At 39.7% G+C, this 23,224-nt stretch overlaps 1 protein-coding gene across 2 annotated transcripts in view; it reads left to right on the top strand.

Annotated features, from left to right (window-relative positions):
- The window catches only part of LOC129769684 (protocadherin-like wing polarity protein stan), a 65,358-nt gene that overhangs the window by 7,311 nt on the left and 34,823 nt on the right, over window positions 1-23,224 (top strand). For both annotated transcript variants that reach the window (XR_008741943.1, XM_055772095.1), the window contains exons 2-3: window positions 20,422-20,565; window positions 20,763-22,755. Coding sequence is in view for 1 of the 2 variants with exons in the window: in XM_055772095.1 (XP_055628070.1) it covers window positions 20,422-20,565; window positions 20,763-22,755 (2,137 nt within the window). In the remaining variant the exon portion in view is untranslated. The remainder of the gene's footprint in view (window positions 1-20,421; window positions 20,566-20,762; window positions 22,756-23,224) is intronic.

The raw sequence follows: 23,224 nt of genomic DNA, 5'->3' as shown, positions 1-23,224 counted from the left end.
ATTTCAAAACAATTTCGATAAGTTATTCCTGCTGTAGGTATGATTTTCCAAATCTGATAAATGTAGAATGTAGCTTACATGATGTTTAACCTGATGCAATCAATAACTTGAATTTTTTAATTCTGCAACTTGCTCCGCTATGACTTAACATCGACCAAATAGAAAATAGTTAAAATTTGACTAGAAACTATTCACATTTTGCAAATCATCCGAAAACAAAGCGAATATATTTTTATTTTCATATTTTGTAACTGTCCCAGTCCCAGCCAGTCAGCGTTTTCCTACCAAAAAGCTCAACGTCAGCCTTTTCATTCTCATCATTCTATCAGATGAAAAATACGATGACCAGAATTGCAGAGAATCGTATGATTCATTGGAACGTTTGGAAAATATGTACACCCAGTTGTTTTTACGCGGATTTTCCAATTAACCCGATTTTTTTACGCGGATTATCCAATTAACGCGGTATTTTTTACGCGGATTTTTTTAACGAGTTACGTATCATCCGCGTAAAAAAAACTCTATTTACTACTCTTAACTCGGAGGTTCTCCAACGGTAGTTCAACTTCAACACTTGTTTCGAATGCAAACCTTCCTTAGAAGAACATCGTAGAATATAGTTGATTTCCAAAAGATGTAGCAGAAGGGACGGAATTGCCATTGGGTATCCCGTCCAAAGAGTATTCGATAACCTCCAGTTGTTGAGGTTTAAAAATGCGTTTCATTTCGAATAGTTCAATGCAACAGGTACCCATTAGTAGGTATTCTGAATATTATAAGATCATTGTTTCAGTTTTCCTTTTTGCCATAGGGAATTGCTCGAACTTTTTTCGTACATGCTGCCGTTCTACGCATAGTTTTCCCATGTTCCAAAATCAGTAACTGAGAAAAACGCAATCATTAATCATTGAAGTTTGACAATACACCGGGTTTTTATGAGCAGTTGATGTTGTTTTTTAGAAATACTGGGAACAAACAATAAATTTTTTGGTGTTTTTTTCGAGAGATTATGCATAGAAACGTTGTTTCATGAAGAAGGGGGTGATCTGCAACACCTTTGTAGATCATAAATCTCATTGTTATTAGTCATTCGCTAACAAGATGTACACGTATTCTGTTAAACTTTTTTTTCATTTGTTAGAGAATTAATTCGTTCTTACAAACAAGAAATGAATGCATTAGCCCTGCTAAAAGCGTGACATAAAATTCTGGTACTTGAACCGATTCATTTTTTATGGATCTTTAAAAAATACATGGAGGGACAATTATGCATAGAATATCAACATGGGACAATTGAGCTTGATGTTGTTTTCTAAAAAGATGGGAACAAACAATAAGTTTTTTTTATGGTTTTAGGAAGACTAGGCATAAAAATATCGTTTTATGAGGAAAAGTGGAAATAGTCAAAAAGAAACATGGGACAACTATGCGTAGAACGGCAGTATGGTCCATCATCATTTGCATGAGCCCTGTTCCCACTTGTTTGGCTTCCGAATTCAGATTCGTTTTCGAATCATTCAGTCCTTCACCGTCCTTCACCCCTTCACTTCAGTATGTGTTTCTCAATTGAACAGTATTCCTCAATTGACTTAAGTTCCGGAATATTGGCCGGGTTCATCTCTCTGGGAACCACTGTACCGCAATTTTCGCTGTGCCAGTTACAGCTTGTCAAGTTCGGCTACAATAGGAAATCCCCCTCAAGTTGCTCCAAAAAAGGCAGTATTTTATTCCATAGACAACCTCCTGGTAAATTTGTCATCTCAGAAGTAACAAAAGTTTCGCTTTTCAGTTCACAACTGCAGATTATTTACCAGACAAGAGTGTTGGGAAATTTTGTCTTCTTTTTAATTTTACCACGTTCCGCGTCACTTTCCGGTCTGCCGAGATATAGAAGATCTGCCCAAAATTTTGATCGAAAACTGTCAGGCAGCACGTTTCGTCGTCCATTACCACGGATACATTTTGTTAACAAATTTCCTTAAAGTTTTTTCAGACATTTGTGCCTCCAAATTCTGCTTTGCATTCCGATCAGGCAAAATCTGACCCTTAAAACTTCTTAATGCAGCCCCTGTCCTCGCTTTTTGGACTTAGGATTACAAAACATTTGCCTTTTTCATCGATTTTCTCGATAACAGCAAGAGTTTTTGGATTTTATGAATTTAATTCTCTCTAAAGCCGGGTGTAGGGGTAGGAAAGTGGAACGGTTGGATGGGACAAATTTTGGAAGAAGGAAAAAAGGAGGTTCAAGAAGGAAACCGGATAGGAGTTGAGCTCTCTTGGGTTTAGACCACAAAAGTGTGCAGATCAAGAAAGCAAATCGAAGTTTTTGACTATTTATTTCGCTAACTAAAATCTTCCCCATAAAAAAACACGCCGATCGTTAGACCCGAGGACCCAAAAGAGGCCTTTCGCGCCCACCCCTGCACGTTCATAGTTAAGACCTAGGGGCTTTGGTTGTGTTCCCTTCAGAAACCAGCAAAATTATCCTCGGGGGCTGAGAGCATCCGCACCAGAAAGTAATTCGTAACAAATCTTTATGGTCTTCCTCATGTTAACCAGTGGTCAACTTCTGATGATACATCCAGCAATGACCATCTACTATTATGACCACCTTCAATAGGTACAAACAGTCGACCAGAAGCCGTAGCGGGTGGAAATTCGACGGAGCTGACTGGAATGAGTATCGGAACGACATTGTTCGCTCAGTACGTGATTCCTCGCATATTTGTCTCGACCAGACAACAGAGCCTACGCTGAATGCTGCTGAACATTCCCCGCACGATCGGGTGTTACCTGGTAGAAAGAGAGTGCCTTCATGGAACGACGAATTTCGAGATGCAATATGTCTTAGACGTGAACATCTTAGAGCACTCAGGAAATTGGGGATCGATGATATTAAAAAGAGGGAGTTTTAACTTTCCTCCTCATTGGTTAATGAACAGCTGGATGGTTTGTTTGGAAGGCGAAGAAAACCAGCTGGTAAAGTTCATAAATTTGTAATTGCGGTATTTGGTTGGCCGCTTCTGGCGCCCTTTTTATGTTCTCAATCCTCCAATGGGGTCGAACTGCTGATACAACTGATGCAGTTGATAATAGTAGTCATGCCGCAACCTTAGAACGTCCCAAACGGGCATAAAGGGGCATTAAGAGAATAAAGGACAGCATCGGGCAATTGTGATGTTACAAATAATATTGCAAACCAAACAAAAAAAACAATTGAACCAGATCCTTCACTTGGAAGATGGCAACAATTCCCAATCTTGATCACGGGTCCTGAAATATATTGGGACAGATCGGGCTCATCTTGAGCACTACAGTCCAGTGGTGTTTATAAAACTAGAAACATGGGTTGTTGAGAAAACTGTTCAAATCTGACGAACGAATCTGAATCGATGAACCAGAAAAAAATAGAGTAATGGGTGTACAGTAGAGTGCCAATGGATGTATGGGAAAAAGTGACCCTCGAATTTTCAAAGCGAACTTGATTAAAAATGTTGATGCCCACGAAAAACTACCCTATGCAAAATATCAGCTCAATCAGACTTCATTTACTAGTGTCGCACAGCGGTCAAAGTTTGAGTTTTTTGGAAACCGAAAAATCACCCAACGGGGAAGTAGAGGAAATCGGGGTTTTCGAAAAAAAAATTTGATCCCAAATGTCTTCAAATTGCATGAAACGTCGAGATCTACTGTCATCTCGGAATTTTTTTTTTTTTTTTGAAAAAAATCGACACTCTGGGACTTTCTGACAATTTCTGACAATTTCTGACAACAAGCTGGTATGACGAGAAAAAAAAAAGATTTTTTGTGTAACCTTCTGGATGAATTTCACTATCGGCAAATCTCTCCGTGAAACCATAACATAGGAAATCTTCCCACTGAAGCACGCAACATCTATCATATATTTTCGACGATGCTCATTTTCCCGTCTGTCTCAATCAAGGCTAGATGTGGTGATATGATGACGTGAGAGATCGTGGTTGCTTTATATATTTGCGCAGCCTTAATCGCAGATATACATCTTAACGACCTTCGAGGGCGCGGAAATTTTATGTGGCACAATTACTTTTGCCGCTGCTTCACTAACATGCAGCTCTAATGCGCTCCGTTTAGCATGAAATCTCTTGTTACGTCATTATTACCGCCTCGGTTGTGATCATAGTTTTCGCCACTATTTTTCTTCCAAATTTGTGGGACAAGAGACGGTAAGCTTTACTAACGTGGTTGTGTTTTGTTTTTGTTTTCTATTAATTATAACCATGTTCGGTGTACATTATTGCGATGGTTGTGATATTGAAACACAGTAACATTTATTTGGAAATGAGTCTTCACATGGAGGTATGAGTGTTTAATTTCATGCAAAGTTTTTCGCCGGATGATGTTGAATAGCTAGGAAATATGGCATCATATAGAACGAAAATGTACGGGAATTTTCATCTGAATTATCCGGAAAAACATACAATGTGGTCCCAATCCCAATACGTAACGCTCGACGCTATTTAATCACGCTTAATTACCGCCATATTGTAGCGATAGTAGAGAGAGATTCACATTCCACAGCATCGCATTGTTTATCTATCCACTTAACGGAAGGCGACCGGCGAAAACAAAAGATTTTGCATAAACACTATGCTCGTCTGTGTTTCGAGTTCGCTATCATTCGACAGGTGAAAGCGACGAACCCGAACCTCTACACACGCAAAGATAAACTCATTCAATCTAAAGACCGCAAACTGAGAAGGTAAATACCGTGCTTGTCACTTGGGATCTTGGTTATTTCCTTTTGTGCTCAACCGCCCTAGTTCCCGCAAGCTGACATTGGTGTTGGTTTGGGTTTGGAATAATTCACTTTTCACAGCAGATGACACCGAAAGTTCCCAAATGTTGAGTAATCATCGACAGCCACACTTTCATCTGGAGAACCGGTATGAACGGGAGAGAGAGAACAGAGAAAATCATCACGCGACGACCAACAACTAACTACCGGTGTCCAACAAACCACAACCACTGAGTGAACATTTTTACAAACAACCGCAGTATAACAGACTCTCCCTTCGAAGAAAAATGATATGCTGACGGTGTCTTTCTAATCTCAAAAGGCTGTGGCACTGTTTGAGCATCACAACCGTCTCGTCAAAATTCGATCCGTGAAAGTGAATGAAACGATTCACTGTGACTGCTGGTTGAGAAATTTTGGAACCAAAAGCGCGACATCAGCAAACACTATACTACAGGGTGGGCCATTTAAAGTGGAAGCATCTGGCAACCCCATAACTTTTGACAGAGATGTCAGATTAACAAATGTCATACCGCGTTGGAAGCGTCATTTCAGTACAATTTTAACCATGGAACAATACACACCTAAACAACGCGCTGAAATTGTTCAGCTGTACATTCAAAATAACTTCTCAATTGTGTTAACTAAACGTGCGTGGGAAAATAAAAATAAAGTTAAAACATCGCTTGGAGACAACACTATACGTCGATTATATGCCAAATTTATATCGTCTGGTAGTGTTGGTAATGCCAGTCATCTGTCCAGACAACGACCAAGACGTTTCGACGAGAATATTGATGCCGTTCGAGCCAGTGTTGCAGAGACTCCATCGACATCAGGTCGCCATCGTTCGCAAGAGTTAGGCATCGCTCGAACCACTCTCCGACGCATAATTCGTGTTGATTCCAACAGGACGGCGCTACATGCCATACAGCGGCTGCCACGACCAAATTATTGCGCGAAATGTTCCCCGGAAGATTAATATCGAAAAACGGCGATTATGACTGGCCACCGAGATCACCTGATTTGACGCCTTCTGACTTTTTTTTATGGGGATATTTAAAATCCAAGGTATACACTGGTAAACCAAGGACCCTGGCTGCGCTGAAAGACAATATCCGAAAAGAAATTGCTGCCATATCGGCCGAAACATTGGGCAAAGTGATGGAAAATGCCGAAAAAAGGGCACATTTTGCGGTCAAGGCCAGAGGCGGTCATTTACGAGATAGCATAATCAAAAAGTAGTTAGAACAAATCTCCTTGGACCAAAATAAATGAATTTAAAAAAAAAATTAAAATTCCACTTCTTTACTTTGCTATTGCAAAAACAAATCCTTCCACTTTAAATGGCCCACCCTGTATTTGAAAATTCGCTTAACATAGATATTAGGGTGCCAATGAATGTATGGGAAAAAATAAAATTTCAAAAAGTTACCCTATACAAAATGTTCACCACCTTGAAAAAGCACCCTATGCAAAATATCAGCTCAATCGGACTTAAGGGAGAGTGGCGCAAAGCGGTCAAAGTATGAGGTTTTTGAAAATCGAAAAATCACCCAAAAGGGGAGTAAAGGAATTCGGGGTTTTCGAAAAAAAAACTTGATGCCAAATGTCTTAAAATTGCATGAAATTTTTTGACGTAGAACTACGTCTTACATTAAGGGTGTCAAATCAGAAAACAGCTCACGTTTTTATGAAATAAAGTTAATGTTAATAACTATTTGTGCTGCGAACGGATTTCAACGATGTGCATACCAATCGATTCGAATATTTTCTAACATTTGTTTGATATGCTATACATTACAATCCCATAGTCTGCCTATGGTTTAAATTGATGAAAATTGGAAGCATTCCCATTTCTCCATACATTTGTTCTGTCCATTTGTGTGCTTTCCCGAACAGAGCTTTCAATAACGAACAACTTGTGCAGCCGCTAGAATAGAAATAGTCGGAGACGAATGAATCGTATCCGTGAACAAATGAAAAGAAGAGGAAGAAGAAGAATAGAAACAACGAAGGGGGATAGCGAAAAGGGAATATTTGCGAAGTAGGTAAGCTGTCGCTAGCGTATAAGTATTGCATCTCCTCTGAGGAAAATTCTAAGAATCTTTCTGTGCCCGAAACAACGAAGGTCGCTTATTCTGCTCGTTTTGTGTTTTATATTTCCTTTCGAGCTGTGAACGCTAGCGAATATTTCACTTGAAGTTTATCGATGCAACTGAGTGCATCTGTTAGACGCGTGTTTGATGCTTGTTGAATGGCGATGCACGGAAGATGCTTCTCGTTAAATAGTCAGTGCAATACGTGCATTGATATAAAGAAACAAATTGCGACATATGACCAATTAGTGTATTGTTCTCGCAAAGGGGAGAAAGAATCGTTGATTCTCGAAATGATTCTACAAACCACTAAACCTAAACCTAAACCTTTTCGAGGTCCCCGGAACATTTTACTAAAGAGTGATTTATGAACTTTCGACGTATTCGTATATTTAAAAAAAAAGATTGCATAGTCCTACGTCCTAAGCGGTCGTGTCTCGTATACAACCCGACGATTTTTTTATCAAAAATCGACAATCTTTTTTCGGAATACGAGACGAAAAGCGAACCGCGGGTAATACGGACAGATGGGGTAATATGGACAGGTGATTGATTTGTATAGTTACATTTTGAATTTCAGATTTCTGTGAATGAGAACACCTTCTACATGTTATTTTATAATATTTAAGCCACCCTATGGCAATGAATACTGATCAAAAGTGGAAAAGGGGAACAAAAACCGAAAATCATGCATGATTCCACGTGTGGATGTAATTTTAGCTGCTTCGATATTAAGCACTAGTTGACCCGGCAAACTTCGTCCCGCCCAAAATTTGATTTTTGTTATCAATGCCTTCAAACATTCACGTTTTCTTACTAAGCACACGTTCATGGGTCCAATCGCAAAACTGTTCATTGATCGTTCAATCTTCTAATCGACCCCGTTGAATTTACCTTTTACTATAAAATTCCTAGTACTCCTACCAAAACTCATCATTATAATATCAGATTATTTTCAGACACAATTCTCGTCCAAGATTTTTCAACCACTTGCAAATAACATGTTTCTCCGTTACAAGGAATAATTATTTGATACAGAGAATATGATAGAAATTTTTAAATTTTTAACGCACACTGATAGATATTTTTCATTATCTTCTCCTACACTTTAAGCATATATTCACTGAACTAAATGTTAGTTTTTTCATATTTATTCTTTGTATTTTGGTCCACTGCTTCGTTTTTTCTTCTTTTTATTTTTGTGGTATGGGACGTTTCATATGGCACATGGACACTGACAGATTTTAGATTTAGATTTTAAATAATTTGATTTCTTCATAACTACATTGTGTCAGCCATACCACTGTTGGTCGAATCGTGTCCACACTCACCTACGGGAGCTGTTGGAGGAGGACCGATAAACAACAGTCGGTCACGTGCTTCACGGCAGGAATCTCCTCAATTCCTCACTACTGGTGTCAAACTACCATAACCCATTTATTGCACCCTAAAACATCCACATGCCAAATTTGGTTCCATTTGCTTAATTAGTTCTCGAGTTATGCAGAAATTTGTGTTTCATTTTTATGTCCTGATTTGGTTTCATTTGCTTGATCAATTCTCGAGTAATGCAGAAATTCGTGTTTCATTTGCATGGCAGCCCCCTCCGAACAAATGTTCATTGAAATAATTGATTGTCCGCATAAAGGGACGTAAGCGTTTTTCAAATGGAAAAATATGTTTCAATCCGCAAAATCTAGGTCCTCTTTTTGCCGATAATATCCTTCAACTGGACAGATTATTTCATTGGAAATTAGCATGGTTACGCTTGTAGACAAAAAAACAACAAAATTGCGTTTTCCCAACACTGATGGTATTGGTGATTACGTCTCCTATGTAAACATGGGCAGCATGGGCAGTGACGAATTCACAACTAGAATGGACCCTGTTGACGTGGGAATATACTCTGTTCAGCTTTTATAAGTCCCCTCTCAATATCTTTCATGGAGACGCATTTGATAAGAGTTTTGAAATAATGGTCTGATACATTATATATATTTATTTTTGATGTCCAGTTATTTTAAGACCATTTTGTATTTTAACACCTTTTAATCAAACAAAAATAGCACAATCACTTAATCTTGCAGAACAGTTTCCTTTTTCGAAATCACAGTGTTGTGCTCGACTACAGTGGAATACCGCTTTCCATAGGCGTAAACTCTTCAAACTAGGACCCCCCCAAATGTTATCCACTGAGTTCAAGTCCGGAAGCGAGATGGCCAAAATTTCAGCTCAATCGGACTATATTTACTAGTGTTGCACAGCCGTCAAAGTTCCAGGTTTTTTTTTGAACTGTTAAATCACTCAGGTTATATTAATCGAAATTAGTTGTATGGAACAACCCTTATTCCAGCTTCCTTCTCTACCTAGCTACGTTAAATTTTGTTCAAATAATTATATTTATAAAGTATATAAGTAAATTATTGAAAATTTCTGATAAAAAAATCAAAACCAAAATACTTCGGATAATCGAGTCCGACATGTACTACCTATTTTCATGAATTTAAAGTATTTACTGATAGGATTCCGATGCAGATCATCAAATTCAATCTGCATCAAAAATAGTTATTAAGGTTAAAACTATCTCACAAAACCGTGACATGTTTTGGTACCCTTACTGGAAGACATCGTCCTACGTCAAAAATGGAAAATCTAATATACGTAAACCGAGGGAATGCAAAAGACACGATACTTTTTAAGCCGACCTCATGTCTCTCACGAATCGTTCAATTCCTACCTAATTCCTGTTCGTAACACTCATTTCACATTTGTTTCCAACAAATTCCATTGCGGTATGTGGGTTTACGGTTGCTGCAACTTAGGTATTTCCCCCCATTGTTTTCCATCAACAACGAATCGTACATGGAATTCGGACGCCTCAAAACAAACAATAATGTTCGATGGAGAGCGAAATCCGATGATGGCATTGCACGCCAGCTCAACGCATGGAATCTGTATGAAGAAAGCGAAAGTGAGATGTTATAACGACGGAAGAACATCGATGGGGCCTGGCGGGAATTGCGTTCAACAAGCAATGATTAATTTTTCTTTCAAATGTTATGTAATAGTAAACATAGGTTACTAAAATAGGAGTAAACATTTTGTTTTTAACAAAAAATATTCCCTTATACAACAAACTTGTTCACATGAAACACTCACATGAAATCAATTATCCCCAATAAATGCCGACCTGCTACTACCTACCATTCTAACGATTGACCATGAAGGTAATAAACATGGAATAACATTCAATTCGAATTACACCTTCCACTTCAAATCAAATGTCAAAGAATCACCGACGATCGAGGCGAAATATAATATTGTGTTCTCAAATATACTTGCTCGTGATCAATGGTCATTTTTCCATGTGTTTGAGTGTTTGTGCATGCAAGGTGTCACTTCATTTCATTATGTCACAAATTTCGACGACTATGAGCTTATAATGCATTCGTGGGAGAAACGTGACATTGTAAACTAAATCGACCCAATAACTCATGTATTTTCTAGGAGACAACGTTTACAAGTGCAGTCGGAATTAATCTCTAGCCGTTGCCTACAATCAGACGTTTAGCTCAATTATTCATGAACCAATTAGCGCGAATTGCATAACTGTACCGACGATAGGTTCTGAATCATTGCTCTAAGTCAAGGGCACACTCCTCGTGGTGGTTAGCTACAATACCTTACACTACTAAGCGTAGGCCATTTGAATCCATTCAACCAATTCAGAGCAGCAACAACATCAGTGAGCATGAGGTCGGGCGTCGATTTAACATCAGCTGCAAAGAAGGTGTGTAGCTCAACGCCACGAGAAACTGGCTCACTGGAGCATACACACCCTGGAAAGGGCAGGGCAAGGAAAGTACACGTAATTATTTATCTCACAAACGATCTTTCTAAATGTCGGTAGACATCTATCATACACTAGATCACATTATGGTGCTTGAGTATCATCGTCTAAGGTTTTAACTATTTCTACAATTGCACCCTCCTTAATCATTGCTCGTTGAATTGATGGGGAAATAACCTTTATGATCCCGAAGCACGTTTTCTCGTTTCATTTAGGTAGTGCAGACGCATGTTGAATTAATTAGTGACTGTTGAATAATTGTTGGTGGATTTACTCGTCTGAAACATTAGTGTGTTGTGGTTAATGAAGATGAGATTGGGCAAATATCAAAAATGTAATACTTGACTATGATAATGTAATTAATGGGTTTGGGAAGAGATGGGAAGATAAATGTGAAAATAATTATTGTAGTATTTTCTTAAATCCAAACCAACACTTACTACCGCGATCGAAAAATTCATGCAATCGATGGGTACTGGAAATTGTTGTTTAAGGTCATATTATAATTTTACATGACAATACAAACTAGTTTTTTTCTAATGCATTAAACTTGGAAGGATGATGATGTAGTGGAGAAATAAAGGTATAATAGGAGCATGAATCAAAGCCCTCTTCATACGTCAATCCGTCCAAGAATTGGTGAGTCATAAGATGCACTACAAAGTGAAAACAACTTTTTTAAAATGAAGCTTAGATAATTTTGTAAACGGGGTAAGTGCCTTCTCCCTCCATGAATTAGAAAAAAAACAACAGTGCTAGTAAGACACAGAAATAAAGTCTTTTAGGCCTAATACGCAACCGTTTCCCCGCATGATTAGGCCGTAAAATTTTATTTGACCCATCAAAGTTATGATTTCTTCAGAAAAGAAAAACAACTTCAACTAGCGTTTATTCAACACAAACACCACTCCGTCGCGAAACGGAGACAGAAGAAATTGTGACTTTGAGTGGTGAAGTAAACGCAGCAGCAGAACAAGAGGGAGATACTAATAATCGCGACTTATGACGGTGTCGTGTCATTCATTTGCCACGATCACATACAGCTTCTTTGTTTGGTACCGGTTTGGGGAATTCGATTCGTCCAAATCGAGAGTGTGACCAATCTCGTAGGTGCCCTAGTCGATATTTCTCTAATCAATTACGACAAATTTGAACTGGTGGCGGACATTTTGCGGCTAGGTATTAATGTGGGTTCTTTCTATGGTTCGGTCGCCCAAACTACGCTACTAGCTTTTAAATCATTAGAAATACTGGTAATGTGATTCACTGTTTCTTTTTTTCTGGCTAAATCTCTTTTCAAACTACTTATATTGTATCAGAATCACCATTCGACGAAAGACCAGCATTCGACGAATGAGCGAATTAAAAATGCCTAAAAAGAAATAATATAAACCGAATAATCGTAATCAGGCCCGTACATGATGGCCTTTTCAATCTAGAGGTTGTTTGAAGACAACCTGTTTGCATTTCGGTCGACTTCGTTTTGTTTCGATTTTTGTATTATAGTAAAGGGACCAGATGGTCAGAGGTCAACGCGGGAAACAAAAAAAACTAAACGTTATAATGAAATGAAACTCATGAAAATCATAATGAAAGACGAGACACTAGAATTCAACGAAAGGCAGGGGACCGGGTACTTTACGTTCCCCAGGTAAGAGATGACGTCGAATGTATCATTCACATCAAGTTCTCGAAGAAGGTCCTTCAGACGTGAAGGGAATGTCCAAGCCGCTCTTCTTTCGAGTCATATGGTGAACGAGGAGATATACAGTACGAAGTGCTTGCCGGAATTGGGAAGGTGATGTGGTCTTTATGCCGAACCTGGGATCAGCCCATTATGCCAAAAGATCACTGGAGGATGGATCGGCTGGAGATAAACATTGTCGCGAAGACCACCAACCTTCCCAACATTCCCCAGCTGCGCCCGATACAAAATTTTTGGGCGAATGGCCAAAATAGAGGGACAAACGTTGATGGTCGAAAAGGTAAAATAACACGCCGATATACATCTTTTCATCGGTCATGTTTCGGGTTCCGGCCAACTTCCGTAAGACCGCCCAGCGCTTCATTTACGATACTTCATCAAACAACTCTGCCTCTTCCTGTCGAGTATACACTAGTTCTTCCGGCTTATTTAAAACGTTAAGCCCTGACCGAGCTAGGCGACCAAAGATGAACTTTTCGTCTGACTCACGTTGGTCCCTGTGGATCAATAGGGGACTTTTATAAAAATCATTTCCAATTTTGTTGCTTTCGCTTCCAGTTGACACTCTCTAAACAAAAAACTCAATGTCGGTGCGATGAAACCAGCTCAACGTATTAATCTTTGGATGCATTAGAAGCGCTCTTGAACAGTCTGCCTAATAAAGGTTTTTTTGAGATTCATCCATTTAAAAAAATCAACATGATAAAATTGTAATATTGAAATATTAGGCTGTCAAAAAAGTCCTGCGGTATTTCCGCGAGGTGTCGTTGTAAGCGCGTAGTTCTAGTTGTATTCATTGTATCGAGTCATACTATAGCTTGTTGGAAAGGTATTTTTGCGCGCTATAATATAGTCCTTGACAGCGTTTTGTTTGGTTAAGTCGTTCGTGAGTTATAGTGTCGCAAATATGGAGCAAAATAAAGAGAAAATCCGACATATTTTACAGTACTACTATGACAAAGGCAAAAATGCATCTCAAGCTGCCAATAAAATTTGTGCAGTTTATGGACCCGATACAGTTTCCATTTCCACCGCACAACGATGGTTTCAACGTTTTCGTTCTGGTGTAGAGGTCGTCGAAGATGCGCCACGCTCCGGAAGGCCTGTCGTCGAAAATTGCGACAAAATCGCTGAATTAGCCGAGAAAGACCGGCATAGTAGCAGCCGTAGCATCGGCCAAGAGCTGGGGATAAGTCATCAAACCGTTATTAACCATTTGAAGAAGCCTGGATTCACAAAGAAGCTCGATGTATGAGTGCCACACACGTTGACGCAAAAAAAAACATCTTTGACCGTATCGACGCATGTGAATCGCTGCTGAATCGCAACAAAATCGACCCGTTTCTGAAGCGGACGGTGACTGGCGATGAAAAGTGAGTCACTCACGACAACGTGAAGCGCAAATGGTAGTGGTCGAAGCCCGCTGTAGCGGCTCGGACGATGGCCAAGTCCTCATTAACGGCCAGGAAGGTTCTGCTGTGTGTTTGGTGGGATTGTCAAGGAATAATCTATTATGAGCTACTTCCCTATGGCCAAACGCTCAATTCGGACCTGTACTGCCAACAACTGGACCGCTTGAAGGTAGCACTCATGAAGAAGAGGCCATCTTTGATAAACAGAGGCCGCATTGTCTTCCATCAGGACAACGCCAGGCCACACACTTCTTTGGTGACGCGCCAGAAGCTCCGGGAGCTCGGATGGGAGGTTCTTCTGCATCCGCCGTATAGTCCGGACCTTGTACCAAGTGACTACCACCTGTTTTTGTCCATGGCGAACGAGCTAGGTAGTCAGAAGTTAGCCACAAAAGAGGCCTGTGAAAATTGGCTATCCGAGTTTTTTGCTAATAAGGAAGCGAGCTTATATAACAGGGGTATTATGAAGTTGGCATCTCGTTGGGAACAAGTCATCGAACAAAACGGCGCATATTTGACTTAAAACAGATGATTGTAACTAATTTTATGAACAAATGAAAATTCAAAAAAAATACCGCGGGACTTTTTTGACTTTTTTGGTTAGATACACCTCCCTCCTCCCCAAGGGTGGGCTGCCATACAAATGAAACACAAATTTCAGCATTACTCGAGAATTGATCAAGCAAATAAAACGAAATTTGGCATGTGTAGGTTTTAGGGGTGCAATAAATCATTCTATGATGGTTAGATACTCCTCCCTCCTCCCCAAGGGTGGGCTGCCATACAAATGAAACACAAATTTCTGCATTACTCGAGAATAAATCAAGCAAATGAAACGAGATTTGGCATGTGTAGGTTTTAGGGTGCAATAAATCATTCTATGGTGGTTAGATACTCCTCCCTCCTCCCCAAGGGTGGGCTGCCAAACAAATGAAACACAAATTTCTGCATTACTCGAGAATTAATCAAGCAAATGCAACCAAATTAGGCATCTGGAAGTTTTAAGGTGCAATAAATGTTTCTATGGTGGTTAGACACTCCACCCCCCTCTCTAAGGAGGGGGATGCCATACAAATGAAACATAAATTTCTACATTACTCGAGAATAAATCAAGCAAATGAAACGAAATTTGGCATGTGTAGGTTTTAGGGTGCAATAAATCATTCTATGGTGGTTAGATACTCCTCCCTCCTCCCCAAGGGTGGGCTGCCATACAAATGAAACACAAATTTCTGCATTACTCAAGAATTAATCAAGCAATTGCAACCAAATTAGGCATCTGGAAGTTTTAAGGTGCAATAAATGCTTCTATGGTGGTTAGACACTCCACCCCAACAAGTTGGGGATGCCATACAGATGAAACATAAATTTCTGCATTACTCGAGAATAAATCAAGCAAATGAAACGAAATTTGGCATGTGTAGGTTTTATGGTGCAATAAATCATTCTATGGTGGTTAGATACTCCTCCCTCCTCCCCAAGGGTGGGCTGCCATACAAATGAAACACAAATTTCTGCATTACTCGAGAATTAATCAAGCAAACGAAATCAAATTTGGCATGTGAAGGTTTTAGGGTGCAATAAATGTTTCTATGGTAGTTAGGGTGGGCTGTCATACAAATGAAAAACAAATTTCTGCATAACTCGAAAACTAATTGAAGATTTTAGAGAGCACGAAATGTTTCTATGGTGAATAGACACTCTTCTCTGCCCCCCCCCCCTCTCTAAGGGGAGAAGAGGGGAGGGGTCTGTCTTTATTCTATCATATTTTCATATTTTCTGTATCAAACATTTATTCCACTTAACGGAGAAACATGTTATTTGCAAGTGGTTGAAAAATCTTGAACGAGAATTGTGTCTGAAAATAATCTGATATTATAATGATAAGTTTTGGTAGAAATACTAGGAATTTTTCAGTAAAAGGTAAATTCAACGAAGTCGATTAGAAGATCGATCAGTGAAATCTGCGATTGGACTCATGAACTTGCGCTTAGTATGAAAACGTGAATGTTTGAAGGTATTGATAACAAAAAACAAATTTTGGGCGGGACAAAGTTTGCCGGGTCAGCTAGTGAATAATGAAAACCCTGACATTCATTGAGGTTTCGTCTTCATTTTAACATCATTTACATGTATCGATACTGCCTATAACTTATAATACTGAGCATTTGAGATTTTTTGACCTCTGAGATGTCAAAAACTACAGAGGTATCGCCAGTCTTTGTTCTGTTTCAAAATTATTTGAAATTATAGTTTTTGATTTCATCTCTCATGCCTGCTGAAGTTATATTTCCAACAACAACACGGTTTCGTTTCCAAACGGTCCACTTCAACGAATTTAGTATTATACACATCATTTATCGCCCGCTCTCTACAATCACGTTTGCAAATTGACGCTGTGTATACGGATTTTTCGGCCGCGTTCGACAAAATCAATCATGCTATCGCAGTGGCTAAACTTAAACGTCTCGGATTTCACGGCTCTTTTTTGAGCTGGTTACATTCATACTTGACAGATCGCATGATGGTAGTAAAAATCGGTGACACTACATCATCTCCTTTTGAAGTGACATCTGGCGTACCTGAAGGTAGTCACCTTGGTCCTTACATTTTCTTACTTTATCTCAACGTGTTAACTCTTGCGTGAAGTGTCAGAAACTTGCATATGCTGATGATTTCAAGCTATTTACATCCGTAAATTGCACTAACGACGCTGTATACTTACAAAATCAACTCGATATTTTCTCTGAATGGTGCAATATCAACAGAATCCATTTTGAATCCATCGAAATGCTTAGTCATATCATTCTCGCGGAAGCGTTCACCTGTTGTCTTTCCGTATAAACTACGCAACGAGCATTCAAATCGCTTTGAGATCATCAAGGATCTTGGCGTCATCCTTGATTAAAAACTAACATTCAGAGAGCACATCTCGTGTATCACCACTAAAGCATCCAGACTCCTGGGTTTCATATTCCGCATCACAAAACACTTCAAGGACATACACTGTATCAAAGCTCTCTGCTGTGCACTGGTTCGCTCAATCATTGAGTATTCTTGTGTTGTATGTTCGCCTTACTACCAGAAACGTATCCAGCGCATCGAGGCAATTCAGCATAAATTTGTTCGTTTAGCTCTACGTAATTTACCCTGGAACGATCCTTCAAATCTACCTAACTATGAAGCTTGTTGTAGGTTGATTGGGCTCGATTTACTGAGTTTACGAAGGGACGTCGCTAAGGCGACCTTCATATCTGACCTAATTCTCTCTAATATAGACTGTTCAGATCTTCTCGAATCCATTAATTTCAATATAACATCACGAAATTTGCGCACTCGCACATTTCTTTGTATACCCTCCTCACATACCAATTACGGGTATAATGAGCCCGAATCAAGCATGTGTCGTGTCTTCAATCGTTGCTTCACATCCTTCGATTTCAACCTAACTCGTTCTAATTTAAAGAAGTCTTTTTATACCGCTCTTAGACAATAAGTACATAGTATATATTAAATTTATCATTAGGGCACTAATGTTCAGGCCTGTTGGTAATTGTAATAATAAAAACGAAAAACGGAAACGAAACTTATTTGCAAAAAAGTGACTGCAAAACCAGCGATAAAATGTTTACGTTAGCAAATTCGGGCATTGAATCAAGTTTCGATGCACAAAATCTAAATCCTAGCATTTAGAATAGCAATAAGAATAAGAATAGCTAATTGGCTTTAATTTGCAATAAGAATAGTTAATTGGCTTTAATTTGATATATCGCTCATCTGAATTGGTCTAGTAGCTTAAAAGTTATGATTTTTCTTTTAAATTGCATTTTCACTGTTCGGAATTTGAGACGAATGTAATGAAACATATTTTTAGTATTTCAGCATGGATATGTATTTGTAAATCAATTAGTAGATAGGGACCGCATAAAAAGGTTCCTCCAAGAAAATAACCCAAATTCACGCCAGTCACCGTTCAATTTCATTTTGCTTCCCTGCTTTGCGATGGGACACTTTGACTTTTCGGTTGTGCGTGACTGTTTTGTGCTTTTAGTTGCATGTCGAAACGTGTTGCTGTTAGAAATCATGTCATGCAAAAACTTAGAAAAACTTAGAGCATTTGATGAGAGGAAGGGAATGATTTCAGGAGTGGATAATAGAGACGCAAATGTGCTTTTTTCGCACTGAGATGCATATAAACCATCGAAAAAAAACTAAATGGACGATAACTTCGTCAAATATGCTTCTTTTCATACACCGCACAAGAACAGAAAATCGCACAAAAACAGGTTTTACTGTACAATTCTATGAAATTACGGTAATACACCCAAAGTTAATTTTTAGCACAAGTTATTGCATCCCGATTTATTACATTAAATGAGCTGAAAAACAACAGAAAATGTTCTACTCTCCAATACATGTATATAATTTGTATAATATATATGCTAGAGCTAATATGAGCGAGCGAAACAGGAGACACATTTAAATGAAAGCATATGAAAGCTTTTCGTACAGTTTGCCAAATACACGGCCCAGACAGAGAAAGATATATTCTCGTTCATGTTCTTCTTTATCCTCTTAGAAAACACTTTCATTTTATGATGAGGTGTAATATTATCACGCTTCAATATAACATCGCTGGCAGCTATATGGGTAGCGTGGTCGTGTGAAATAGTTTTGCATTCCAGCCGGCCTTGGTTCGATCCCCATTGACGACGTATGGACTTTTTTTTGGCACAAGCCCAAATAAAATGAGAAAAGAAAACAGAAAGAGATGTCTGCTCGCCTACATACAAACCATTTTTAAGCTTTTAAAACAGCTCATTATTTGCGCATCTGACTCTCCAGCACACGAAATGGCATCATTTCTGCCAAAGATGAAATGTTTTCTGCCAACGCTAGTTTGGGTGTAGTTATTGATGAAATAATCTAGAAATTGGGATTTTTTTTTTTAATATACAGGTGGGCTTTTTTATGTTTATCACTGTAGTTGTTTTGTGCAGAACACTTTGTACAGTTTTGTACTGTACATATTTATCAAGACCTTCTGGATGAATATTCCACATTGTATCAGCCACTGTTCAGAAAATTGACGGAAAACACTTTCGTGAAAACAATTTGCATTCAGTTTGACTCCTTCAGGTCGGTTATGGAACTATTTGATAGTAAATTGACAGTTTGACCGAAGACAAATATTTGATTCTTTTCGATAGATAAAATTTGATCAACGTGTACTGATCAAATATATCCGACATAAAACACTACAAGCAAATATTCAGTTCATGGATGCCTAAAATATTTTTTCGATCTGCTGTTCAAACCTGTCGGTACCTAACCTAACCACCTTAAATATTTCAGTCGAGTTTTCTGGCGACAATTCTGGAAAATCTGGCATAGAATATGTATCTCATATTAGAAAATCAAAGTTTTCGTTACAAAACCTACTAAAAACTCGAACCATACTTAATAGTACACAATGATCCTGAGAAAATTTCGCTAAATTTCGCTAGCAGCTACTAAATACAGTGGTACCATGACAACCGGTTAAGTTGACCAGGTGAGTGTCCAAAAACTGTTGCAAGGGATTCGAAAAAACGTTCGCGCTTACGAAAAACTGACTCGAAATATTTTCTATAGATATATTTTTTGTTGAACTGCAATAAAAAAAAACTTTTTTTCTGAGCCCCAAATATTTTTATTCTATCGAAACTATCTCGCGATAGAACTGATTCCTTGCGTACAAATTTTAATTGAAGAGAGCTTTATGCCAACGATGAAAATTAATATAGCAGAAGCAGTTTGTCTCAAAACAAACAGTATGATGTTCAGTAATTATTTTATTTTGCAAATCGAATGATTTTCTTGAAGAATTATTCGTCATGTAAGCTCTAAAACAATATTATGAAAAAATGTTTAATTCCCACGACAAAAGGTGTTAAATTTAACAATAATTTGGAATATCTCACATCTCATCTTGTGATCATCACATAATGCACCACAGAACCGCTTCACCGGGGGACCATTGTATGCGAAAGTTGTTCCACTTCTCATGGCAGACTTCAATTCAGCGACAACCCTTGGTTCGAAATGTTTCCTCGTGTCCACTATTTGGCACACAAAAGGTGTTTTGGAATTTATCCACTGGCCTGGCAGTGGTTGGCCATAAATCGAGATATATTTCACTGCGCAACCACCTGTATGGCATGTGTGCCACCGAGAGCCAACCGAAACAGGTTTGCATTGCCTGGTGTACAACATTGCCTCTTCTCGCCCAGCAGACAGAGCCTAATGATGGCGAAATAAGTACGAGAAATGTGACAAGATGTATTAGCATTCTAGGTGGGTACTTGGTCGAGTTTTCGCGTGTCATTGATCCCACTACTTTCGTGACCCGTTCTCTGAGACACGCTTCGCGTTTCTGAACCAAATTTACAAACGAAATCATAAAAGTGCTTTACGACCCTGACGTGTTGAGAGCTCTGGTGAGAATGTTTACCGGTGGGTTCGGATTTTTAATTCACCCGTTAGATTGCCACAAAAGCGACTAAAATGCGCATCTTTTGCTTTTCGTTCCGTTGCAGGCGTTGACCCCGAGGGCAGCAAGTTGCGTTACAGTATTTCCGGACCTGTATTCAGCGTGGACCGTGAAACTGGCGTTGTTAGGTTGCGTCAGTCCCTGGATCGAGAGCTGCAGGACAGCGTGGAAGTAATCATCAGTTTAACGGGTAAGTGATCATTCCACGGAACGGATACCAGCGTTTAACCAAACACCCTAATGTTAGCAATTACTCACCGCTGCAAATCGGCTTACATCACATCGTTGTCCGAGCATGCGAACAAGATGTGTAACTGAAACACTTTCACAATCATTAATTTGCAATTTTTCTGTTTTTCCTATGTTCATCTTTTTTTGTCGCTCCAGACGAAGGCATTGCAGGCACTGATCCAAACACGGTCTCGCTGAGGCGTGAAATTCCCATCCGTGATTACAATGACAATGCTCCGACATTCATCGGACGACCATACAGCGCTTCAATGAGCGAATCCACAAAACCGGGAAGCGTTGTCAAAATAAGTCCGGAAATTATAGTCACCGATTTGGACGAGGGTTTGAACGCGGATGTGAAACTTTCCTGTTATCTCGATCCAACCAAGGAGAATGATGATATTTGTGAGGTATTTGAGGTGAAGACTGAAAAAATTGCTGAAGGAAAATTCGGTGCCACAATCGTTCTCAAGAAAACGCTAGATTTTGAAACAAGGCCATCTTATATTCTTAGTATACAAGCCAAAGACGGAGCTTCTACCAATCCTCTCAAATCGTACGCCACAGTGGCCATTACTATCTTAGATGTACAAGATCAACCACCGGTATTCATTAACGCACCATACTCTGCATCCATCCCGGAAAATACTCCCGAGGGGACAACCGTCCTCACGATTAATGCGACCGATGGTGACACTGGCAGTCCTCGACCCATCGTGCTTTCTTTGGAAAATGAATACATGGGTCACTTCAAGCTGAAATACATCGGAAACCCTCGCGGCGGAGTAGCCGAGCTCATCACATCCGACCGCTTGCTCGATCGGGAAGATCCAACAATAGTGCGGAACGGTGGAGCGTACACATTCTCCATTCGGGCCACAGAACTAATCAACAACGAACTTCCGGGTGACTCCACTAGCTCCCAGATAACGATTGTCCTCCGAGATGTCGACGATCACATCCCGGTCTTCAACAAGCCCAGCTTCGAAGTATCGATCCCGGAAAACCTCGAGCAGGACACTCCGCTTCCGGATCTCACAATCATTGTTACCGACATGGATCTCGGCGTCAACAGTAGATACTCACTGTCACTCAGGAACATCCGAAACGCGGAAGGAGTATTCACAGTAGCACCTACCAATGGAGAAGGGAGAACACCTGTTGTTGTGAAAGTACGCGACCCATCGAAGCTCGATTACGATGTTAGCGATGCCAGTTTGAGAACATTTGTGTTTGACATCGTGGCGTCCGTTGATGGGGAAGAAAAATCCAAAACCCAGGTAACCGTAAATCTGCAGGATTCGAACGACAATTCGCCGGTGTTCCCCCATACGAACTACAAACTTAACGTGAAAGAAAACTCACCGAAAGGATTCAAAATAGCTAATATCACCGCCATCGATCACGATACCGGTATGTTTGGGAAACTCTCGTACGCCATGAAGGGTTTCGGGGCGGACTACTTCTACACCGATCCTAAGAAGGGTGGAGTGTTTGTCAATCTCAATTTGGATTATGAAGAACAGAAAAGCTACAGTCTGGCACTGGTTGCTACCGACGGGGGTGGCCGCGAAACAAACGCAAATCTTCTGATAAACGTTATGGATGTTAATGATAATTATCCAGCGTTCGAGTCGCTAGAATACACACGCACAATCCGCGAGGGAGCGACGGATTTCGAACCACAATTTTTCGTTCACGCTACAGACGCAGACGGGCCCCAACAGGGAGGTGGCAAGGTTACGTACACTATTGAGTCTGAAAACAGCATCTCCGGCCATGTGTTCACAGTGGATCCTAACAGTGGAGAGATCAAAATAACGCGACCGGTTAATTCTATGGATACGGAACGTGGTCAGTACGAGTTGATCGTGGTTGCAACGGATCACGGTGTTCCACCGCTGAAAAATGACACCAGAGTTCTCGTTAGGGTGGGCATTTCTGGTAATCAAAGGCCGATATTCAAGGGACTGTTCCACAAGGGGAAGAACGATATTCCCGGTCCACCAAGTTATAGGGTTAGTATCCCGGAAAATGCCCCTGCCGGATACAGCGTGACGAACGTTAGCGCAACGGATCCGGATGGAATGGATGATTTACTGCGGTACAAGATTGTGGGCGCGAGCGATAATTTCGAGATTAATGACTAGTAAGTATTATTTATCGTTGCTAAAAAAATCTTGCCTATTTTCTTGCAGATTAACCAGTGATAACTTCCGTTGCCGTGTGTTAGAATAAAAGAAAGAGTTACGCGCAAACATTCATGGAGTATAATGTCAAATTAATTCATTGTAGAGATGTTCTCTCGGTTATATCATGACATCGACGCATGTTGAAATGATAAAGTATGACACGTAATAAGTCATTGAATACATCGTCGGTTCGATTTATTATAGAAAAATTGTCTCGGTTGCCTTCTCGATCTACCCAGTAATAATCTCCGTCGCCGCGTGTTGAAATGAGAAAAAAACTACGTTCGTTTTACAATAAATCGGCGGCTCATCGTTCTTCTTCTTCTTCTTCAATGGCACTAACGTTCCTAGAGGAACTTCGCCGTCTCAGCGTAGTATTACTTGCGTCATTTTTTTATTAGTACTTAGTTGAGATTTCTATGCCAA

This window comes from Toxorhynchites rutilus, chromosome 2 (genome assembly GCF_029784135.1).
Source record: "Toxorhynchites rutilus septentrionalis strain SRP chromosome 2, ASM2978413v1, whole genome shotgun sequence".
NCBI lineage: Eukaryota > Metazoa > Arthropoda > Insecta > Diptera > Culicidae > Toxorhynchites > Toxorhynchites rutilus.
The sequence above is the reverse complement of the archived record's forward strand: the minus strand, read 5'-3'. Positions and strand labels throughout refer to the sequence as shown.